Source organism: Polypterus senegalus, chromosome 14 (genome assembly GCF_016835505.1).
Source record: "Polypterus senegalus isolate Bchr_013 chromosome 14, ASM1683550v1, whole genome shotgun sequence".
Lineage (NCBI taxonomy): Eukaryota > Metazoa > Chordata > Cladistia > Polypteriformes > Polypteridae > Polypterus > Polypterus senegalus.
In genome coordinates, this window is record NC_053167.1 from 44,403,079 (window position 1) to 44,425,717 (window position 22,639).

At 37.4% G+C, this 22,639-nt stretch overlaps 1 protein-coding gene across 1 annotated transcript in view; it reads right to left on the reverse strand.

The window, feature by feature from the left end:
• cdh4 (cadherin 4, type 1, R-cadherin (retinal)) overlaps positions 1-22,639 on the reverse strand; it is a 1,132,965-nt gene that overhangs the window by 192,409 nt on the left and 917,917 nt on the right. The window contains exon 7 of the mRNA XM_039735522.1: positions 8,073-8,217. Within this exon, the coding sequence (XP_039591456.1) occupies positions 8,073-8,217 (145 nt within the window). The remainder of the gene's footprint in view (positions 1-8,072; positions 8,218-22,639) is intronic.

A 22,639-nucleotide genomic window follows, 5' to 3' on the forward strand; every position in this document is an offset into this window, starting at 1 on the left:
GCATGCAACGTACAGTTGGCCATGTGAACAGTAATCTTGTCTCAAATCTCACAGCTTGGATTGCTGCTGTCATAATCGGTTTGAGTTTCATGGTTTGTTTCAATTACGACAGTATTTATAGGACTTGTGTTGAAGTGACATTCGGCATCTGTCAAGCATTGTAAGTATACAACCGGTTTCATTGATAACTTCACATCCAGCTTTTGAGAGTTTAAACATTCATAAACATCAAAGTGTCCACTATTGAAATCGTCACCTGTCAATCTAAGATGTTTAAGAGGCATTGGTGGTTGTCGAAAGGTGTAAAATATTTGGCCATTTCGGTACACTTGAAAGCGACAACCGAACAATTTACTCACATGCAGAACCATAGGTGAAGGGCTTAAGCATTTCACTCTTATAGTGCTCCTGTGTAGTATAATTATCTCCTGTACCGTCATCAGTCCACACCTTGAACCTGTCCCAGTTATTCAATACATAAGACACAATGTTCCTCCGGATATCAAGAGTGAGCCTGATATGGCTGTACAATATGTAACAAAGAGAATGGAAAAGGTAGGTGCCATCTCTGGGCATGGAAACCACTCGGTAAGTGACAGTTCTTTAACCGATGGTGATCACCTTGATAGACATGTTAATAGGGATACGGTTGGAACAATAAAGGAAATGGGTACCTGAACAATGTAAAGTAAGCCTGAAATACCTACACAATAACTATAATCGTAATAAACAAACAATAAAACAGCGGAGAAGCCGTGGATTAAATAAAAAGGCTGTAGTTATCAGCAGGGAGACGTGAATCCCGTGACAAAGCAAGGAAGGGAATGTAGAGACCGGAGTGACGGACGGCCTTATATATGCAGGTAGCCAACAATGTGGGAGGCGTTGGGATGGGGGACCCAACGCTGCCTCACACGTTGACTGAGCTGCAGGATATGGACGTATATATGTATATAAGTAGGATTGAGTTAGCGTTGGGAACCCGCGTACCAAATTTCTTGAAGATGGGACCATAAGTAACAAAGACCATTGGAAAGTTCAATATGGCGGCCGATAGTGGCGTCATACCACCGAAATAAGTACGTACATTGGTTTCGGTTAGTGCAGGGAAGCCGCCTACCAAATTTCGTGAAGATGGGGCCATAAATCAGAAAGTTCAACATGGTGGATGTTGTCGACCGTTATGACCGTAACGCTTAGAATTTCGAAATGAAACCTGCTTAACTTTTGTAAGTAAGCTGTAAGGAATGAGCCTGCCAAATTTCAGCCTTCTACCTACACGGGAAGTTGGAGAATTAGTGACGTTGGAAAGGTCAATATGGCGGCTGACAGTGGTGTCATACCACAGAAATAAGTATGTACATTGGTTTTGGTTAGTGCAGGAAAGCCACCTACCAAATTTCGTGAAGATGGGGCCATAAATAAGAAAGTTCAACATGGAGGACGCTGTTGACCGTTATGACCGTTACGTGTAGAATTTCAGAATGAAACCTGCCCAACTTTTGTAAGGGAGCTGTAAGGAATGAGCCGGCCAAATTTCAGCTTTCTACCTACACGGGAAGTTGGAGAATTAGTGATGAGTCAGTCAGTCAGTGAGAGCTTTGCATTTTATTAGTATAGATAACACCTGATGACCTTGATGCTCTTGGCTTTCTGATCCAATGTCTTAGCAGTATTTCTGAATGGACGAGTAGTAACTTTCTCAAACTAAATAAGAAAAAAACTGAAGTCTTAGTGATTGTCAAATATAGATATAGTGAGAGCATTAGAAATAAACTTGATCCCTAAAGTTTAAAAAGTACAGTAGTAAGTCCAGAATTTAGGGATAATTATTAAAATTTAAATTAACTATTAACCAGATTACAAGGACTGCATTTTTCCACAAGTTAGACCTTTAATAACTTCATAAGACGCTGAAAAATTAATTCAAGCTTTAGTTTTTAGTCAACTATATTACTGTAATGCACTCCTGAAAGGACTACCTAAGAAAGACATCAATCGGTTGCAATTACTGCAGAATGCAGCAGTCAGAATCTTAACTAGAAAAAGGCAATTGGAGCATATCTCACCAGTTGTAGTGTCATTATAATGGTTACCTTTGTCTTTCAGAATTAACTATAAAATACCATAAAATACTACTAATGGTTTATAAAGCCTTAAATAATCTTGCTCCATTTTGGAATTCCTCTCACCTTACCTTCCAAATCGTAATCTTAGATCTTCAAATGAATGTCTACTTTTAACTCCAAGAGCAAAGCTTAAAAGTAGTGGTGAGGTAGACTTTTGCTATTATGCACCTAAAATCTGGAACTTTTTAAAAAAACTGCTAAAACCCCATTATTTTAATATGGCTTTTTCATAGCTACATTTTAGTTGTATTCCTAATAGATTGTATGGGTATAGAATTATCTTATTCTTCAGGGATCCACATCCTCTACTAATCCCCATTATTCTCAGCTGTCTTTTCTGGTTCTTCTGAGGTGGTGATCTGTGCAACCACCAACTGATCAAAGCACCATACAGCCCCCTGACATGATGGAATGAAGGTGGGTGTCTCAGCTATCCATGAGATCAATTTCATCAAATCCTATCAAGTGAAGCACAAATACTAAGTGGTTTGATTTAGGAACATATATATTAGGTAGAATGCCCAATGGAGGCTGGGCCATCTTTTGGTCTTGGAACCCCTACAGATTTTTTTCCAGCCTCCCAGCCATCTGACTTTACCTTGTTTTGTTGTTACTTAGTCTTTAATATTTTGGCCTAATCTTGTTTTTCTTTTCTTGTAACTTTCTCTTTGTGATCTTATAAACTACTTTGAGCTACACTGTTGCATGAAAATGCACTTTATAAATAAATATTGTTGTTATTAATTTCCGACATACACTTTAACATTTGAGGAAATTATTTAGGCCATTTTTGACAATGTTTTTCAGTGAGACTTAATATACGTTCTTGGAATAAGTTTATATTACATTAACATGGGCACCATGTTAATATTTTAACATGATACACAATTTACTAAAATGTCCAAAAAAAGTGCAATTTGTAGTAAATTATGCCTGGGGTGCAACATGAGAAATGACAATGTGCTGTTAAGTTTCAGAAAAATCAATAACTTGCTTCATTTCCACTTTCCGTAGATTTCAACCGTGATATGTTTATTTTGATTGCTTTTTTCTCTGGCTTTGCTGTATTTTTCTAATTTCAACTTTAAATCACAATTTCCTTTCATTGAACAGTTGTCTGCTTTGTTCCAGCATCTATTATTATTTTACTTTCTTATTTCCACTTCTATAAGATGCTTGTTGAATGTCTGTCATTTAACCCATCAAAAATGAATGACAAAATATTCTGGGTAGAACTGAAATCTGTCTCTCACTCTAGACAATTTGAGGAGACTCTATATTCAGTATAGCAAATGGCTCCATTGTTCTTTTTTTTATATAAGGTGCCATTAAACATATTCAGAGCTTTTTTTCACATGTTCAATCCAGTTCAGAGTTAAAACAGACTGTTCAGCCAAACAAAGATCACCAATTCTATCCAACTAAACATTCCTAGAGTTTTATTCTTCACCACACTATTTGGTAACTTATTCAATGTGTCTATGGTTCTCTGTGTGAAAAAAAATCCTAATATTACTGAGAATATTACCCTTAACAAGTTTCCAACTGTGCCCCCATTTTCTTGTTGGACTTATTTTGAAGTAACCACCTCAACACACTGTTCATTGATAATTTTCGACCACTTCAATCATGTCACTTCTCATTCTCCACTTGCTTAAACTGAAAAGGTTCAACTTCGACAATCTTTTCTCATAAGTCATACGTGCCATTCTTCTTCAGTGCTGCACACGGTACTCCAGATGATGCCTCACTGGTGCATTCTAGAGCTTAAGAATAACCACCTTTGTCTTACACAATACACTTCATTTCTATGTCACCTAACAATCTGTTCACATTCCTAATGGCTTTTGAACACTATCTGGAATTTGATGGAGACTTCCAAGTCCTTCTAATAATGGGTATTTTCAAGTTTCAGACCTCACACTGTGTATTCAAAACTAACACTTTTGCTTCCTACGGGTAACACTTTCCAGTTATTTACATTAAATTTAATCTGCCACAAATCTTCCTAAGCTTGTATGCTGTCCAAGTCCCTCTGTAATGATTCAACACATTCTAGATTATCCATCAATCCAAGTAGCATATATCATCTTCCGACTTAATCAGCTTGTTATGTATATCCATCCATCCATTTTTCAACCTGGGGGTCTGCTGGAGCCAATCCCAGCCAACACAGGGCACAAGGCAGGAACCAATCCTGGGCAGGGTGCCAACCCACCGCAGGACACACACCAACACACCCACACACCAAGCACACACTAGGGCCAATTTAGAATCGCCAATCCACCTAGCCTGCATGTCTTTGGACTGTGGGAGGAAACCAGAGCGCACAGAGGAAACCCACGCAGACACGGGGAGAACATGCAAACTCCATGCAGGGAGGACCTGGGATGCGAACCCGGGTCTACTAACTGCGAGGCAGCAGCGCCACCATGCCGCCCTTGTTATGTATATTCCTATCCAAATCATTTATATATATTTAAAATAGCAGCGTTCCTAACTCTGACCCCTGACGGAATCCAATTCTTAACATCACATCAATTTCAGATATGCTCCTTAAATCATATCCCTCTGCTTCCTACGTTTTAGCCAGTTTTGCATCCAGCTAAACATTACATCCTGAATTTCCACTTCTTTTAGTTTGATGTGAAGCCTCTCATGTGAGACCTTATCAAATACCTTCTGAAAATCAAGATAAATACAATAATAGGCACTATTGAATCATTTTGTTGCTACCTCATAGAATTTCTGCATTTTAGTAAAACCTGACCTTCCCTCATCTAAAACCATGCTGACTGCTCCCTAAAGCTCCTGTTCTTGCCATGTGCTGCTCAGTCTTCTCCTTAATAATTCCTTCCATTAATAATACATGTTAGACTTACTGACCTGTGGGGTTACGGGGGCTGGAGCCTACAGTGGAAGCCTTGGGCACAAGGCTAGAAACAGTCCTTTGCCAGTGTACCAAGTACATATTTATGCCACAACAGTCACCAGTCATTTTTACAGTTTCAAAATAGAGCCTGTATTTAACCTAACAATTATATAAAGCTCAGAAGCATTGCTGTTCCTAGCCTTCATGTAAGCATGTCTTTTAGTTACTACTATGTAGTGTCAAAGGCGTTACAAGCTGTTAGACTTGGCCATTCTTATTCTGACCTCTGCATACACATGACCCACCGACACCTGCCTACATGCTTTTTAGATGGCACTGTCTGCACTTGGGCTGTCAAATTCAGATTGTTGAGCACCTCAGGTATTCGTTCCAGCCACTTTTTTGATATTTAACCAATTACTGCAGCTAAAGAAACTTATTTTTTGCCTTACTTTTTAACATGGAGATCCCTTATTTGCCTCTTTTTGTCTAAAAGGTGGGAAAACAATGATGGAATGAAACATGAACCAACAGATGACCATTTAACTTGCAAATATATTTTTCAATAAAATACTGTGAAGTGAAGGTTTCAGGAATATTCATATGTTCTAGTCCACAAAAAAATTAAGACAATAATATGAGAAAAAAAAGAATCAACTTTTTTTTACATTGTTTGCCTGGCACGGCGAGAGCACGAACAAAACACAGAATTAAATAGCTTGTTTGGTTTTAGTGAAAATGGTAGCACTATAGGAACTGAGTTTGAGACCTCTGATCATCTTCTGGCTTGCTCTGAAATTCATTATTTTTTAAGTGCTGGATAAAAAAAAATGAAACAATTACGGCTTGTGAATATTAAAAACCAGGCCAACTAAAATGAAGGCAAATTAAGTTTGTTCCATTAGCATCCATAACTGGCTACTAATTTAAAAGTATCTAGAATGAAACCTGCATCTACCTGCAGCCCTCTAAGATCTGAGTTTGAAACCCTGGCGTGCACATATGATGTTGTGTCAGACTAAGCAGTCTGTCATGATGTCTACGTAATACAGTGGCCTCCCACTATATACTGAGCTGTACAGCTATGGGTGAGCCATGAGTAAAATCTGGAATAGAGACGGTAGATGGAAGGGGCTATACTATAGAAAATCACCATATAGGACATTTTATACCAACTCTTATGTGGTTTACCATTAAGAGCTCCAAAGTATCAGAAGTCACAGAGACCTGCAATTTCCTACTGTACACATGTACTGTATATGGCACAAATGCAAGATTTTTTTTTTTTGTAATTGCATGATCCTTGGAAGTTAAAAAGCAGAGTTCATCTTAAAAATGATATCCCTGCTGGTGTGACAATATCACTATATTCACAAAATGCTACGAACTGTAAATGTGGTTCTCCAAAACTCAGCATATTGAGTCCACTGAGACAACAGCACTAATTCCAGCACCTCCAGCATATACCTTAAAATTAATAGATATAAAATTAACTATTAAACGCAATATAAATGTTTGTTGTTTTTTGCCTCAAAATAAATGGAAAACGAAACAAGCACAGAATCTAAACATGAATGGCCCCTCAGAAAGCAGCTATCATTTGATGCCTCAATGTACCTTGTACAAATGGAGTAGAATTTCTTGCAAATTGTGAAAAATGTCCCCAGTATTTCTTACAAGATGACTTTCTGGTTGCATTAATGGCTTACATAACAGAACTTCACACTTTCATGACATTAAGGTGATATACATTTTGCCATTAGGAGATAAGAAAGGGCAAATGAAAAACAAATCTCCAATAACGGATTTCTAAGGAAGGCCTAATTAATGCCTAAAAGTGTCCAAGTGCCATTTCTCACTAAAGCTCCAAAGACCTTAATAATCACAAAAAATATACAGCCGTTTCAAAGAACAGCATTGGCACTTCTGAAGCCTGCTGAGAGACCTCACATATCCAGCACAGATCTAAGAAGTAGGGCCAGCCAGAAATCTGCAGAGGAGTTCAGCCGTCATGCATAGAGCATCCCGCGACTTGCGTCAGCCAAGGGAACATGCTTTTAAAGTGTCAGGAGGTTTCAGGGGAATTTCCTCCAACGCACATCTGGAATCAAACCACAAACAGTCAGCGAATTCAAGCGTGGCAGGTAGACAGTCAAGATTCGTTTATTATGGACACCCACAGGATAAAAGTTTAGATCAATGTCTTTCTTTTCCCAGATGTATTCTTTAGGATTTAAGCAATGCTGTTGATAAGAATAGTGAGAAAGCTTAAAACAAAAATGGAAAGGAAGAAGGCAGAACTGCAGCTGGTTCTCTCTGTTAAGAAATGATCTTCTCTACCCAGGTTTCCTTCACCTGATTGCCCCATCAGCAACTCAGTGATAATTATGAAGTTTGTGTAACAAATAAATTTTGCATGACATTACAGGTTATCCACAGTTCAATGTCTCATGACCTTGCAGGTTGTATTATTTGCCAGGGTCTGACTAATAGATAATCCCTTTCTGAGGATGATATTGCCCATCCTTGCCCTTGGTTCACTGCAGGCAATATAGAAGGTCTTTGTAGCTTGACTTAGTAACTATGCATTTCTTCTTTAGTGATTAGCTGTTATTATATTGTACAAGGCATCTGCTTTCTGACTGATTTTTTTACAAAGTGATTCGGAAAGGTTTATCTTTAAGCAGAATTATTTATAAATAAAGGACAGAGCACAAGGGAATGTGTAAAGGGTCATAGAGAGTGAGGTTAAGTCCCAGAGACAAGGTTCTGGGCACTAGATAAAACACCACAGAGTATGCCAGAGTGTGATCCACATATTCAGATCAATGACATTGAACTGCAACAGATGCCACATTTTTGGCTCCATATGATGTGTCTTAGGCCAGGACACAGATATGCTTCGTATCTTGTTGGCAGTAGCCCACTACATATAATCGGAGAGCCTTGCCAGGATTACCGTGGAGATAACGGAGTGTCCACAGAACTGGCAGGCCATTTATAAAAAAAAAAACTCTCATCTTATTTCCTGGATAAAAGTAACCACATTATTGCAGAACCTTTGGGTTTACCTGGCTTTGAGCCTTCATCCACTGATCCATTGTAAACCTGATTAAGGAACTCCGGCCTATTGTCATTCATGTCTATCACATAGATGTATAGGTCGATTGGATTCTCCACTTTGTTGCCATTCATGTCCACAGCGTGAGCTCTGAGCTGTTGAATACATAAGAACAGGAGACATGTGTGATATATGCTGCCTATAACTATGAAAAATATAAGAAATTTAGATCCTGAAAAAGTAGACTATTGGGGTCCTATACAGTCATAAAGTATACTGCATAATATACTGTATGCTGAAAGAACCTGATTGTAATTGTAGTTACTTTGTGAAGCAAGTAGAAGAGAGACATCTGTAACATTAATAATCACCACAAGAGGCATACAACATTTAAGTCAGTTTAATTTTATACTACACTGTACAAACCCCTAAACATGAAATATCTTCAACATAAAAAATCTGAAAGAAAACTACACAATATCTATTATTAAATCACCAAAGCATCACACAACATATGCATATACAGTATACATGTATAGTTAATTCTTAATTTATAAACATAAATGTTAAGATATTAATATAACACACAGTAAGCAAATGGTACTGTATACTTCAGAAATAAAACTAGATAGTGAAGGAAGAGAGGAAAAATAAATTAATTTCAATTGATTCATGACAAAAAATAATCACTTCACATGCATTAAGGAGAGGCAAGTGAACTCTACCAGTCCAAGTGGTCAACCGTCCCCATCATTTATACTCCACCATGTCATGAAATGTAAAATATCATGATTTCCATGGAATATGATGAAGATCTGATGTGGCTCGGTGAATGGCACTAATGCCTCGTAGATCCCCTGTTCTCGAGTTAAACCCATGCCAGGTCGCTGCCTATGTGAATTTTACCAGTTGTTAATGTTTACCTGGGATTTTCTCGCACATTATCTAAGATATGCAGTTTGGATATGAACACTCCAAACTAGCCATATAATGACAGTGATATTAACTATATTATTCAACTTTAGGATGCCTTTTACAAAAAAAAAACAGATTTTAAGAATACTTTTGTGCCATAAACTGAGCCAACAATAAAAGACATCTCTAATAGAAATGCTTTTTAAAAAAAGCCTAGAGTTGTTACACTAATCTTGTATGAAATGATAAATTTGAAATAGCTTCATGCTTCCTAAGAATATTTGGATCAAAATCGGATCTTAATTTGACTTAATAACATGTTAACGATGGACAATCTGAAGGAAATGTGAGAAATAACAGTCATTAATTCAATTTGGTATACACTATGCTGCTGTTCCTAGGAGTTTTCAACAGTCTAGTTTGATTTGGGGCTAAAGTCTGGTGAAATATTTTACTTTAGAAATAATGTTTAGACTTTCCCTTTCATTATTAACTTCATTTTGCAAATATAGTAAGTGCAAGAAGTAACATATTGTGCTCCAGTAGTACTGAGGCATAAGGCAGAAAGCTTTATCTAGTCCCTTATAAACTTACCAGTAGAAGGTAGTATTATGCCAAATATGCTTTTTTATTTTTCAAGATGCTAACTTTCATCTGGACAGCTTTTCTCACTGACGTTTTTAAGTCATAGTCCCCTTCGGTAAATAAAGGAGGGCATTATGGTGAATGGTGACTTCAGTGTCTTCTCCTTGAGAAGGTAAAGCCCCTGAGTAGATGACAACGCTCTGTCAGCTAAGCTGTACTTGCTCAGTGGAAGCAATCCAGGCTTTAACTGGGTGAGCCACAGGATGCCTTTCTGCTTACGGCTATGTTTGATATCACCTTAGGGATCTGACAACACACCATTGTAGAGTCGGGCAAGTGAAATACTTCATGAAACTGAACTGGTCTCTAAATTAGCAGGTCAGAATTGAAGTTCATGTTTATTGTCATGTGTAGAGAAGTTAGTGCACATTGTCTAAGCAAATTCTTACTTGCGTGTCTCATGAGAACAGTAGCAATAATGCAATACCAACAAAAAGCACAGCAAATCAAAACATTACTTACTGGAATGGAGGTCCCCTGAGAACAGAGCTTTTTTTAAAAAAACGGTTTATGTATAGCCACAGTTAATTGCGCTTCCTGCTAAAAACACTTAAAAATGTTTTTCTCTCTTCTGTGACATGTTCCTTCAGAGGGAGCAGAGATGCTGCTATCATTTTAATCATTTCCTATTTTTGGAGGTTTAGCTGATTTCATTAAACAGATCATAAATTCCCACTGTCCCTCGCCATTAAGACAGCGACTCTACTGGGCACATGACCAAAGATGAAACTACTCATATAGCATCTTTAAAGGCCATCATGTACTAGCAGGAAATAAAGAGACCTGAGATGTGAATTACATAAATGAGGAAGGATGTGGGTGGAAGTCATTTTTGCCATACTTAATGGGTTAGTGGCTTGATTTAATATATAGTATTGATTATGTTTGTCTTTTAAAAAGTGACAACATTGCTCTCTGGATCACAGGATACCTGTATTATTGCCTTCTCAAAAGGAAGTTGTGCCTCCATAGGGGAAGAAACATGCAGAACCAGTAATGGCTCGATGAAATAGCAAACATATGGCAGCTCTAAATCAAATGGACAAGGCACACAAATATCCTGAAATCACTTCTTCTAATACAGTTTTACAAGGGGTATATATTGGTCATATTGGGCACAAGGCAGAAGTCCTAGATGCCATGCCATTTGCTGCTAAGCATATTTACTCAACGTAGATTAATGCATAGCCAATCATCCACCTTACATGTGTGTCTTTTACAAGCAGAAGGAAAACCAGAGTACCTGGAGAAAAGATTAACTAAAAAGATTTGAATCTGATAAATAATAATCTTCAAACAAATTATGGTCACTGTCACTGCTATACTGCTCATCCTAAAATCATTCATTCATTTGTTCATAGATTGCATTCATTTTTCAAACCTGCTTATTCTAGGACAAAACAGGGACCAACACTGAAGATGGTGTCTGCCCATCCAAAACACTCACAATTATACACATACTAGGGGGGCAAGTGCCCCCAAACCCCAGTTGTGGCCAGAATATTAGTAAAATCTGTAAAGGTACAAAAAGAAAAATGATTATTTATTGGAGTCAAAATCACTAAAATTCTATAAATATGTAAAAGAAAAATTAATTATTATTTCTCATGAAATGAGAATAAAATATTTACTTTCTTACCGATTGGAGTATTCCCATTAAACTGAAGTCAACTATGCTTGATGAGTATGTATAAGAGACTAAATAAACGATCCATTTGTTTTAACTGACATTCTTAAAGATAAAAAAACTTTTTTAAATAACAGGAAAAATCATGTGAAAACTAAAGTGGTATGCATTGGGTCATCGTAACTCGACCTTCCCCTAACTAAATCACCTAAATACAAACATTTGTGTTACAAATAGATCATTTTTTTTAATAGTTTATTCCCGTGAAAGAAAGTTTACTCGATCAAAAATAAAAACCACGACTTTCTTGATATTAAAAACCATGATATTCTTAATATTTTAGTTTATAATTTAAAAACGGAATAAGAATCTGAAAATCTAACAACATCACATTAAAGTTTGATAAATTCTAAAAAGAATGATACCAAACATATATATTTAGGTTTTAAAATAAGCCCGAATTAAAGCGTGACAAAAAACATCACATAAAATCGTTGCACTTTTAGGCTTAGGATATATATATATATATATATATATATATATATATATATATATATATATATATATATATATATAGATAGAGTAGACAAATTCCAGCTGCATCATATTCAGACATGTATAATTTGGAAAATATATTGAACAGCAATCACCCAATTTGCTGTACATTATTATTATATTTATTATTATTATTATTATTATTATTCATCCGTCCATTTACTGAATCTAATTCTGGTTACAGGAAGGAGGATTATATCCTACATCATAAGGAACAAGGCAATAACTCACACCAGTCCATCACTGGCACACTCACTTAAATATCCACAATCACTTAGATGACCACAGGAGACTCACCTAACCTGAAAAAGTGCACACAGGCATTGTCTGAGGTAGACTATGAACCCACGACTCTGCAGTGAAAATAACTGCACACCTCGGCTGCTCTACACATAAATGGTTTACTGATATGCTGTTGGCAAGATAACTGGGGACATCATTATTTTGATAAATTATAATCATACCTTATGGACCCAAGCATGTGGAGTAACACCCAAATGATTTTTAAAAAAAAGCAATAAAATTTTTTTTCCTAAATCTTACCCTGTAAATGACCCCACTCTGTTAAGAGTGAATTTTGCTTGTTGCAGAATTCCTCTGAAAACAGTCTTAGCGATTAATGCGCTGCAGCCTTTTAAATTGTCTCAGAGAGCCCTTTGTGTGATCTCCAGGTTACCCAAACTGACCTGGGAGCAATTCAAGACATCAGATACCCATCTAAAAATTTCACCCTAATAACAGAAAAGTGGTCTTAGATTTCCCAGTACCACTGCACTATCATGTCTCAGGTGCCTCAATGCCCATCACTGGACAGGAATAGTCTAAGTACTGTACTTTCAGTCATGTGTCAATAGATTTCTAACATCTTAATCGTAAAACAAATTGGTGTAGCACAGCAGATATCTGCGCTGGAAAAAACACTGGGAGAAAGTATTTTAAGATCGACAAAATAAAGAGCTACACATAAAACAGCTGACTACCATTACTGAGTACATACAAAAATTACAGCCAGCACAGCACAGTGCATCACTTACTGTTCTGGAGATGTAACATGCATTCTGCTTCTGTAATCTATTTTTTTGTGTTTCATCCTACTTCATCCACTAAAATGTAATTCACCTGAAAAATCAGGATGAGTCCTGTGTTAATATTTATCAAGACTCTCAGTGTGATGCAAAGTTGGACAGAATGGTAGTAGTAGTAAAAGTAAAAGTAGCCGTACAAGTAGGATTGAAAACACTTGATTATTTTTTCCAATTAAGGATTTAGAAGAGCTCCTGAGCTGTACTAACTAACTAGGAGCTGCAAGAAGATAGCATTTAGGGACAGATCGGCCCAAACATTCCAGGAAGGATGAAATATTTTTTGAAACACTGGACAATAGTGAATTTATAAGAAGTTATCAATTTGACACAGATGGAATAATCGTTGTTATAAATCTTGTACATCCATGTGATCACTCTATTTTCTCAAAGAAACAATGCGCCTTCAGCAGAAATGAAAGTGATGGTAATGGTATGTTTTTGGCAACAGTGAAAAAGCAGCTTTGCAATTGATATGATATGGGTATGTCATAACCAAACATTTAGCGAAAATTGTACCAAAGAACATTCTTACAACATGTGAGGTAACACACAGATTCATACGTTTCCCCATGATGCCACGTGAGTAAATAATAAAGCAAGCTACATTTATACAAATGGGCATGCACATAAAGATCACTACCCCAAGAGTGAATGCTCACACATCTATGAATTGCAGTAATGTCACATTATCAACACACAGATGGTCATCAATACAAACTGTACTCTAGAAGCCAGCATATTACTGTGAAGAAAAGAAGGGATGGACGGGTGACTGAGAATGAAATGTCACACTGGTATGCTGAACTTTGTATTTCACAAACCCCTGGAACATTCTCATAACAGTTTACAACCTTAACCCAGGAAGGTTCAATTATGCAAGTCAGAGACTCCCTTAGATAAACAGAGCATCACAGAAGATAAGGGGGGATAATACAGAGAGGTATGTCACGTGATTCTGGGTGATGACTAGGAACACTGGAATAACGAATGTGACTTCTACGCAGCGCTGTTCAGTAACTGTTACTTTATGGGGAGCTTTTCATGGCCACAACAGCTGGAAGCTGATTCTTCTGAAGGTATGGATGTGGATTATTCATTGTTAAATAAGCATGTAGGTTATAGGTATTATCTCTCATTTGGTGTGTGTGTCATGGGTTTTCAACCTTGGTGTTCATTACAATATTATTCTTGATGTTGTTGTGATCAAGTGGTAACAATTACATGCAGCTTAGCTCAGTATCCTACCTTATTATTTTTTCCCTTTTCTTCTCTTTGTTTCTTCTACTACTCTGAATATTACTGTTATTATTATTGCAGTGAACCCTTACTATTTATTTCAGAAAACTACTGAAACACAACATATAATTCTGAGATCCTTGATAAATATGGGCCCTGATTAACTTTTGTATTAATGACTTCATAGGAGTGGCAGGACTTGTGAATGTTTAAAGAAGTGACAATCCCACTTGTAGCAGAAACCAAAGTTTCCTATTTTAAATATGTATGCACACACAAAAATATTGAATTTATAAATATATAAGACAATGAAATGTATGGTGCATTCACAAGCCATTACCAAGACTCAAATAATAATGCAGAAGTCCCACATTCAAGAACAGTGGCAATAAAAAAAAAATATAAATAATTACAGCACAGAAAGTGAATGCACAAAAGTGTAAAATGACAAAGACCTGTGGGTCTGGGCCTACCTATCCAAATAAGCGTCCATATTTAACCTGTGGGGTGATTGGTCTGCTTACATGTTGAATTGTCTCACTCTTTTTACTTCATCTTACAATCAGCCACTCTCTATCTCTACTTCTACCTCTGTCCTTCCTTCCAATTTTTGCCCATTGGTACCTTTTAGCCAGGTGGCACAAAATGGCTTTTAAGCCCAGACCTATTATCTCCTATGCGAAGCCTGTGGCAATCACCTTCAGAGACATGGAATATCATCGCATAGCTTTGATGACATACAGGCAGATACCCTCCATGTGTTCCTGTATATATGCTATCAGCACAGACATTTCTGATATCTCCCCTAAGGTCCTGAAGGAGCCACACTGTATTGGCTTTGGGTACACATTGTCCTCTAGTTGCTTGGAGAACTCCTGACAGAATATGTCTAATCCTCGGTCCCCTGTATCCTAGTTCTCCATAGGTAGTGTTCTCTGTTGTTCAGAAAATTGTAGAGGCACTTCAGATTTTTTATTGCCTATATATATATATATATATATATATATATATATAATATATATATATATATATATATATATTATTTATTTATTTATTTATTTATTGCCTATATATATATATATATATACTGTAACAAAAAAAAACTCATTTATAAAAACTCTGGGCAATGTGCAAGTCAGGATTTCAAAGTCTTGTTTTCCGAATCTGAACAAAGACATGTTGATTTAGATCATAAATAAGACCCTATGTGGGATTCCTTAGTAGTGGGTAAAACTCCTATTGTTACCAATACAAGCGTCTATGCCTAACTGAATGGAGGCATACTGTAGATGTTCCAAAGTTTGCTCAGTGCCACATTTAACCAAGCACTGTGCAAGCGCAATACCTCTATAGGGGGACTAATGGCGTATGGAGGATCGGGAGTAAACTGCTTCACTAACAAAAGTTCTGACATCACATATATATTCACATGCGATGTCAACTGTGTTTAATTAGGAATTGCTTTTTTGTAAAATGGTACAAAGTATGTTTTCACAGAATAGCCTTCAACAGGGGGAAAGATTACCTCAACATATTGTTGACTAAATGGATCTTAACAGCAGCAAAGGAAACTACATACTATAGGCATTCGTACCCCAGCCCCGTCCCCCCAGGCATTTATTGTTCTGACAATATGTCACTCAAAAATACTGTAAATATTGCACTTGTGTGTGTCACTTGTATGTATTAATTTTTTGGTCATTCACTACAAAGAAGAAGCAGATTCTTCTACAATAGACACAACTACTAGAACAATAGCACGACTACTATCATAGACTACTTAGACTACACAACTGTCTAGACACAATCAATAATATCTTGCAGATACTGTAATGGATGTTGTAATTCGAATCCCACCACTTTAATTTATCAACCTATGTTCTAAGACTTTGTTTGGCAGAGGACATCACATCTCTGATCGTTATTAAAAATGCTGACATGCTGTAGATGTGTTGCCTACATACTGTATGTGAATAAATCCAAATAATCAATAACTGCTAAAACAGACAATAAGAGAAATGCATCTTGTAAATAAACACACCTGCTGTGCATGTGTTTCAGTCAGTCAGTCAATCATTTTCCAACCTGCTATATCCTAACACAGGGTCACAGGGGTCTGCTGGTGCCAATCCCAGCCAGCACAGGGCGCAAGACAGGAACAAATCCCGGGCAGGGTGCCAACCCACCGCAGGACACACACACAGACATCCATGCAGCAAGTACACACTAGGGACAATTTAGAATCGCCAATGCACCTAACCGGCATGTCTTTGGACTGTGGGAGGAAACTGGAGCACCAGTAGGAAACCCACGCATACACGGGGAGAACATGCAAACTCCATGCAGGGAGGAAACGAACCTAGGCCTCCTTACTGCGAGGCAGCAGCGCTACCACTGCGCCACCATGCCGTCCACAATAAGAGCTATTTGTCTTTAAACAAACACTCTGCTTATCTGTAACATTTTATTGTAACCTAAGCCAACACATGCATTATCATTAACTTATACAGTACAATTAATACAGCAGAAATTAGAGGAGCAAGAAGCTCATGATTTCATCCTTTGGTTCTTCCTAAGGAACATGCCAGTGAAAAACAAAAATATTAGGATGTTCATATTTGAAGTGTACATTTTAAATAAAATAATTTTTATAGTACTATTTGATAATTTGATATTATATCATGTGTTCTTATGGTGGATTGGTGAAATTCAGGAAGTGGGATAAGGTCAGTTCTTGAAAGCTTACTTGAAATTGCTAAGACTTTCAATTGTAGCAATTAAACTTTCTTAAAGGTAAGGTTATTACTCTCAGAGCTTAAGTTTTAAATGTAAGTGTTCCTCTAAACTAAAGTAATTATATTACTAAAAGTCTGCAGTCTAACTTAATAACTTGAATTGACATCTAAACCTTAAAGAAACCCGCTCATGAGCACAAAGGAAAAAAATGAAAGGTGCAAGTAAGCTTGAGGTTTAGCAATTTACTGTTATTGCAGTATAGCTATAAATGTGTGCAAGTGCTCTAAGCCTCTACTCGAGCAAAAGCGGCACACAAAAATTAATTGAATTAAATTCTTCACTTTGAAAAGAAACAGCTGCAATTAAGGAAATGCTCTGTCAATCCCACCATGCCATGTAAACTAGGTTTCTTCATAACAGCAGGATGTGTCTGCAGTGTACATAGTAAGTGAAGTAGCTGGTCAATACTTTCTCTAGTAATCTATTCCATGACAACAAAACCATTTAGAACTAGAAATGTACAGAGAATGCAGGAATTTTGAACAAATGAGATTTTTTAGTAAGAACAGGGCTCTGTTTCTCTGAACATGTTTATATAACATTTATTAAATTACAACCAGCTGAGCAGCAATTAGCAGTTTGGAATGGACTCTCCATGACTGGGCAATACTGGTATCAATGGCCTGTAATCTAAATTATAACATGCTGAAAGCTCCATCACCCACTGATTATGGAACCCTCAACACATGAGGACATTGGTAAGTCCAAATTATTGATGGTGTGACAGATAGAGGTCGCTATCATCCTCTTGAAGCCTCAGATGAGTCGCCAGACACCAGGTAAAAGTCCAAATATTGACTTTATTATTAATAAACAGTGCACAAAGCACCCTCCTCTCCACAATACTCATACAATTCTCCAATACAATAACAATAATCACTCCACCACTCCCAGACACGTTGCCACCCTTCCACCCAGCTCAGCTCGACGTCTGGGATTTCCCATCCTCCTTTTATAGTCCTTGACCCGGAAGTGCTTCTGAGCCCGCAGACCATGTTACTTCCTAGCACTTCCGGGTCAGATAAAAACTCCTCTTCTTCAACCCGGAAGTATGTCATTTCCCCTGTCGCTGTGACTAAGACGTACTTCTGGGTTATAGGACACAAACGATTCTCTGGGCCTCCCTGCAGCGTCCTCTCAGGGCCCCAGTGGTATCCAGCAGGTCTGTGGATGAAAACTCCAATGTCCAGAATTCCCTGCTGGCATTCGGGGCACCTCCCTGATGCAGGGAGCGCTGCACCTGGTGGCCTGGGGGTGTTGCCCGGGATGACTGGCCAGCCATAGACCACAATGGTTAAATAGTATCTCCAATAGCACGGAGTTAACCACAGTACTCTCTTCTTGATATTCATGATATTTTATATGGGGTTCCACAAGGCTCTATCCTGGGTCCGCTTCTTTTCTCAATCTATATGCTCCCGTTAGGTCAGAGTATCTCAAGTTACAACGTGAGTTACCACAGCTATGCTGATGACACACAGCTGTACTTATCAATAGCACCTGATGACTCCGACTCTTTCGATACACTAACACAATGTCTTACTGGTATTTCTGAATGGATGAATAGCAATTTTCTCAAACTAAATAAAGAGAAAACTGAAATTGTATTGATTGGCAAAAACGGATTCAGTGAGGTTATCAGAAATAAACCTGACGCATTAGGATTAGAAGTTAAGACGGAAGTAAAAAACTTCGGGGTAACCGTTGACTGTAACCTGAATTTTAAATCACATGTTCATCAGACCACTAGGACAGCATTTTTTCACCTAAGAAACATAAGTAAAGTTAGACCTCTTATATCATTGAAAGATGCTGAGAAATTAATTTACGCTTTTGTTTTTAGTCGATTAGATTACTGTAACGCACTCCTCTCAGGACTACCTAAAAAAGACATAAATCACTTGCAACGGGTGCAGAATGCAGCTGCTAGAATCCTAACTAGGAAAAGAAAATCTGAACACATTTCTCCAGTTTTAATGATGTCACTACACTGGTTACCTGTGTCTTTCAGAATTGACTTTAAAATACTGCTTATGGTTTATAAAGCCTTAAATAATCTCGCTCCATCTTATATATCGGAATGTCTGACACCTTATATTCCAAATCGTAACCTTAGATCCTCAAATGAGTGTCTCCTTAGAATTCCAAAAGCTAAACTTAAAAGAAGTGGTGAGGCGGCCTTCTGCTGTTATGCACCTAAAATCTGGAATAGCCTGCCAATAGGAATTCGCCGGGCTGATACAGTAGAGCACTTTAAAACACTGCTGAAAACACATTACTTTAACATGGCCTTCTCATAACTTCACTTTAACTTAATCCTGATACTCTGTATGTTTAATTCATCATAATAACTATTCATGGTGGCTCTAAAATCCGTACTGACCCCTACTCTCTCTTCTGTTTCTTTTTCCGGTTTCTCTGTGGTGGCAGCCTGCGCCACCACCAACCTACTCAAAGCATCATGATGCTCCAACATTGATGGACTAAAAGCCAGAAGTCCACGTGATCATCATCATCATCATCATCATCAAATCCTTCCGTGAAAACCATAAATTCAAAGAGGACTGTTTCATTTGCCCAGAGGGGACTGGGCGGTCTCATGGCCTGGAATCCCTGCAGATTTTATTTTTTTTTTTCTCCGCCGTCTGGAGTTTTTTTTTTTTTTTTTTCTGTCCCCCCTGGCCATTGGACCTTACTCTTATTCTATGTTAATTAATGTTGACTTATTTTATTTTCTTACTGTATCTCTTATTTTTCTATTCTTCATTATGTAAAGCACTTTGAGCTACATTTTTTTGGTATGAAAATGTGCTATATAAATAAATGTTGTTGTTGTTCTTACTTGGTTTAATAGAATCTTGTATGGAAATGTGGGCTTGCAACTGATATCACTGCATATATAGCAAATGACACCCACAGCTTTCAGTTTCTTAAAGGAATCATTTCATGACTGCCTTTTTCTGTCTGTTTAAGTGAAACTTAAAGCCAAAGCCAGCTCTAAGAGTATCTTCCTTTGAAAGAAAGTGTCCTTTACAGCAATGCATGGAACTAACAAAAGCAAGTCATGACTGTGTGAATGTGTTCGCACAGAATCAAGGGCATATGTTAAGACACACATCCGTGACTTAGGAAGAAAGAACTTCTTGGCCGGAAAATATGTATCCTGAGATGTAGATGTAAACAGATGTATTTTCAATAAGTATATTGTCAAATACTGAGAGGAAGTGGAATTATACAAGGGCAAAACAAAAAGCAAAGGCAATTTGAAAATTACACGGTAACCTTAATTAATAGAAGCTGATGCAATACAAAGTTTGCAATGGATTATGGGTAGCTTGAATCCACACAGCGTAGTGTTCTGTCGTTAGTCTAATCGAAGCCAAGGTCAAATGAACAATGGCGCACTATTGCAGGATTGTACCATGGTTGAACAACATGCTATAGTGAGATTTCTTTGGGCAGAGAAAGTGAAATCTGCTGAAAATCACTGAAGGATGTTGGCTCAGTTTGGAAGTGAAAACAGAATGACTCAATGAAAAGTTTATAAATGGGTAGAAAGGTTTAAAGTAGGAAGAACAAAAGATGCCAATAAAGCTCAAGCTGGTTGAACATCAACATTACGCACACAAGCCCACATCAACATGGTAAATGTCTTCATCAGAAAAGACCAATGAAGTATGTTGTCCACTGCTGCTGCACATTTGGATATCAGCTATGGATCTCTACATGCCTTAGTGCACAATTACTTGGGTAGTGTAAATTTTGCACAAAATGGGTACCCAAACAGCTTACTGATCTGCACAAGCAACAGTGCAAGGAGGTTCTGACCTTGCTGCTCCATGACAATGCACATTCCCATGCAGTGGCCATAATGGTGGAGCCAAAGCAACTGCTGTGGTTTGAATGTCTACTACATCTCCCTTACAGCTCTGATCCAGCACCAAGCAACTATCACATTGTTGGGCCACTTAAAGAGACTCTATGCAGTCACAAGCTGACCGCTGATTATGTGGTTAAGGAAGAGGTGCAGGCATGAATTCAGGAGCAGTTGTAAAGCTTCTTTTCCCAAGGAATGAAGAAGTTAGTGGAATGATACAAGAAGTGCATTGACCTGCAGGGATACTATGTGAAGAAGTGATATAACTGTTATGTTCATTTGCTCACAATTACTGCTTTTTAAGTTGCCTTTGCTTTTTTGATTCTCCCTCGTATATGGCATGAAGTGAAATTTTATGTTATGTCTAAAACTGAATGAATGCTACCAAATATGAAAATGTCTGATACCATTAGTGACCCAATGCATGCTTTAATTTCTGATAAAATTCTGATCTCAGTTTCCTTACATTGTGAAAGATTCAAAATTGAAAGAATGCAAAGCCAAAGCTATTATCCGTGAAAACTATAGGAACTAGACATCTTGGAGTGTGACTTGTAATAATGTACAGCTCTTTATTGTCTGTAAAACACACATCTGGTCTCTGAAAATTATGTTTTACACCATCTACAATGCATTTTTAAGTGTGTAGCTGTGTAAATTCTGATTTTTCAATTCTTGCAACAGCATAGCCAAATACATGTAAAAAAGGGAGAGTAGTAAAGGTCACTCTGCAAACATCATATTTGTTAGACCTGTGAAGAAATGAAAGTTTCTACTAAGATAAACTGTTCAGAAAAGTCATTATTTTGTATGAATTGTGGGAAAAAAAAGATTCCCTTTGCTGTTTTTTTTTTTAATTCTATGGAATAAATGATTGGATTAAGTAGATTTTAAAAAATATAGATAAATGGAGCTGCAAGATTATCATTTAGTAAGGATAAATGTATCCTTCCTGAAATATTGGAACAATATATTTTGAACAATGCTGAACACACGAGACACATTCAGCTTAACCTTACACCCTTTCAGTAATTAGGCTGAACTGGCCACAGTTTATTTAACAGGCCAAAGGAGGAATGGAATGTGGTCAGTTCAACTTAATTACTTAACGTTAAACTGCAAGTGTCTTATATGTGGTCAGCAGAGTTCAACAGACATGTATTAGCACTTCAGAATGAGGGCCTTCATGCCTTCCATCCTTACATTTCTAAATGTGCTTATATCTTTTATAAGGTCAGATAAAGGCCAGAGACTATCCAGGAGGTGGAATAAAGTGTTATCTACCAACCAAAGAACTACATCTATCTATCTATCTATCTATCTATCTATCTATCTATCTATCTATCTATCTATCTATCTATCTATCTATCTATCTATCTAATGGTACCTTTTACATCTGTTCAAAGAGAAACATCAGGGAACATGATCATCTTAAATTCCAGATTGATTTCTAGCTTCTTCTCTTTGTTGCCAATATGCAGTATGTCCTGCACTGTCCTGGCATCTTAGTCAGAATCAACTCCTGTCACAAGCCTCTCAACACTGAAAGCCACAGCAGATTTTTGATGGCAGTCATTGTCATAATGTCTTCTTCTCATCTTTAATTTGCATATTTTAATGCATTCAGTTTATCACATTTAAGACATCCAATGTATGAGATGCACAACCTAACCACACGGGATGCACAAACCAGTATGTTTCTTTGTGCCGGTCTCAAGCCTGGATAAATTGGAAGCGTTACGTCAGGAAGGGCATCAGGTGAAAAATTTTGCGAGATCAACGTGCAGACGACAATACAGATTTCCATACCGGATCATTCGAGTCCCGGTTTAAAAATGACT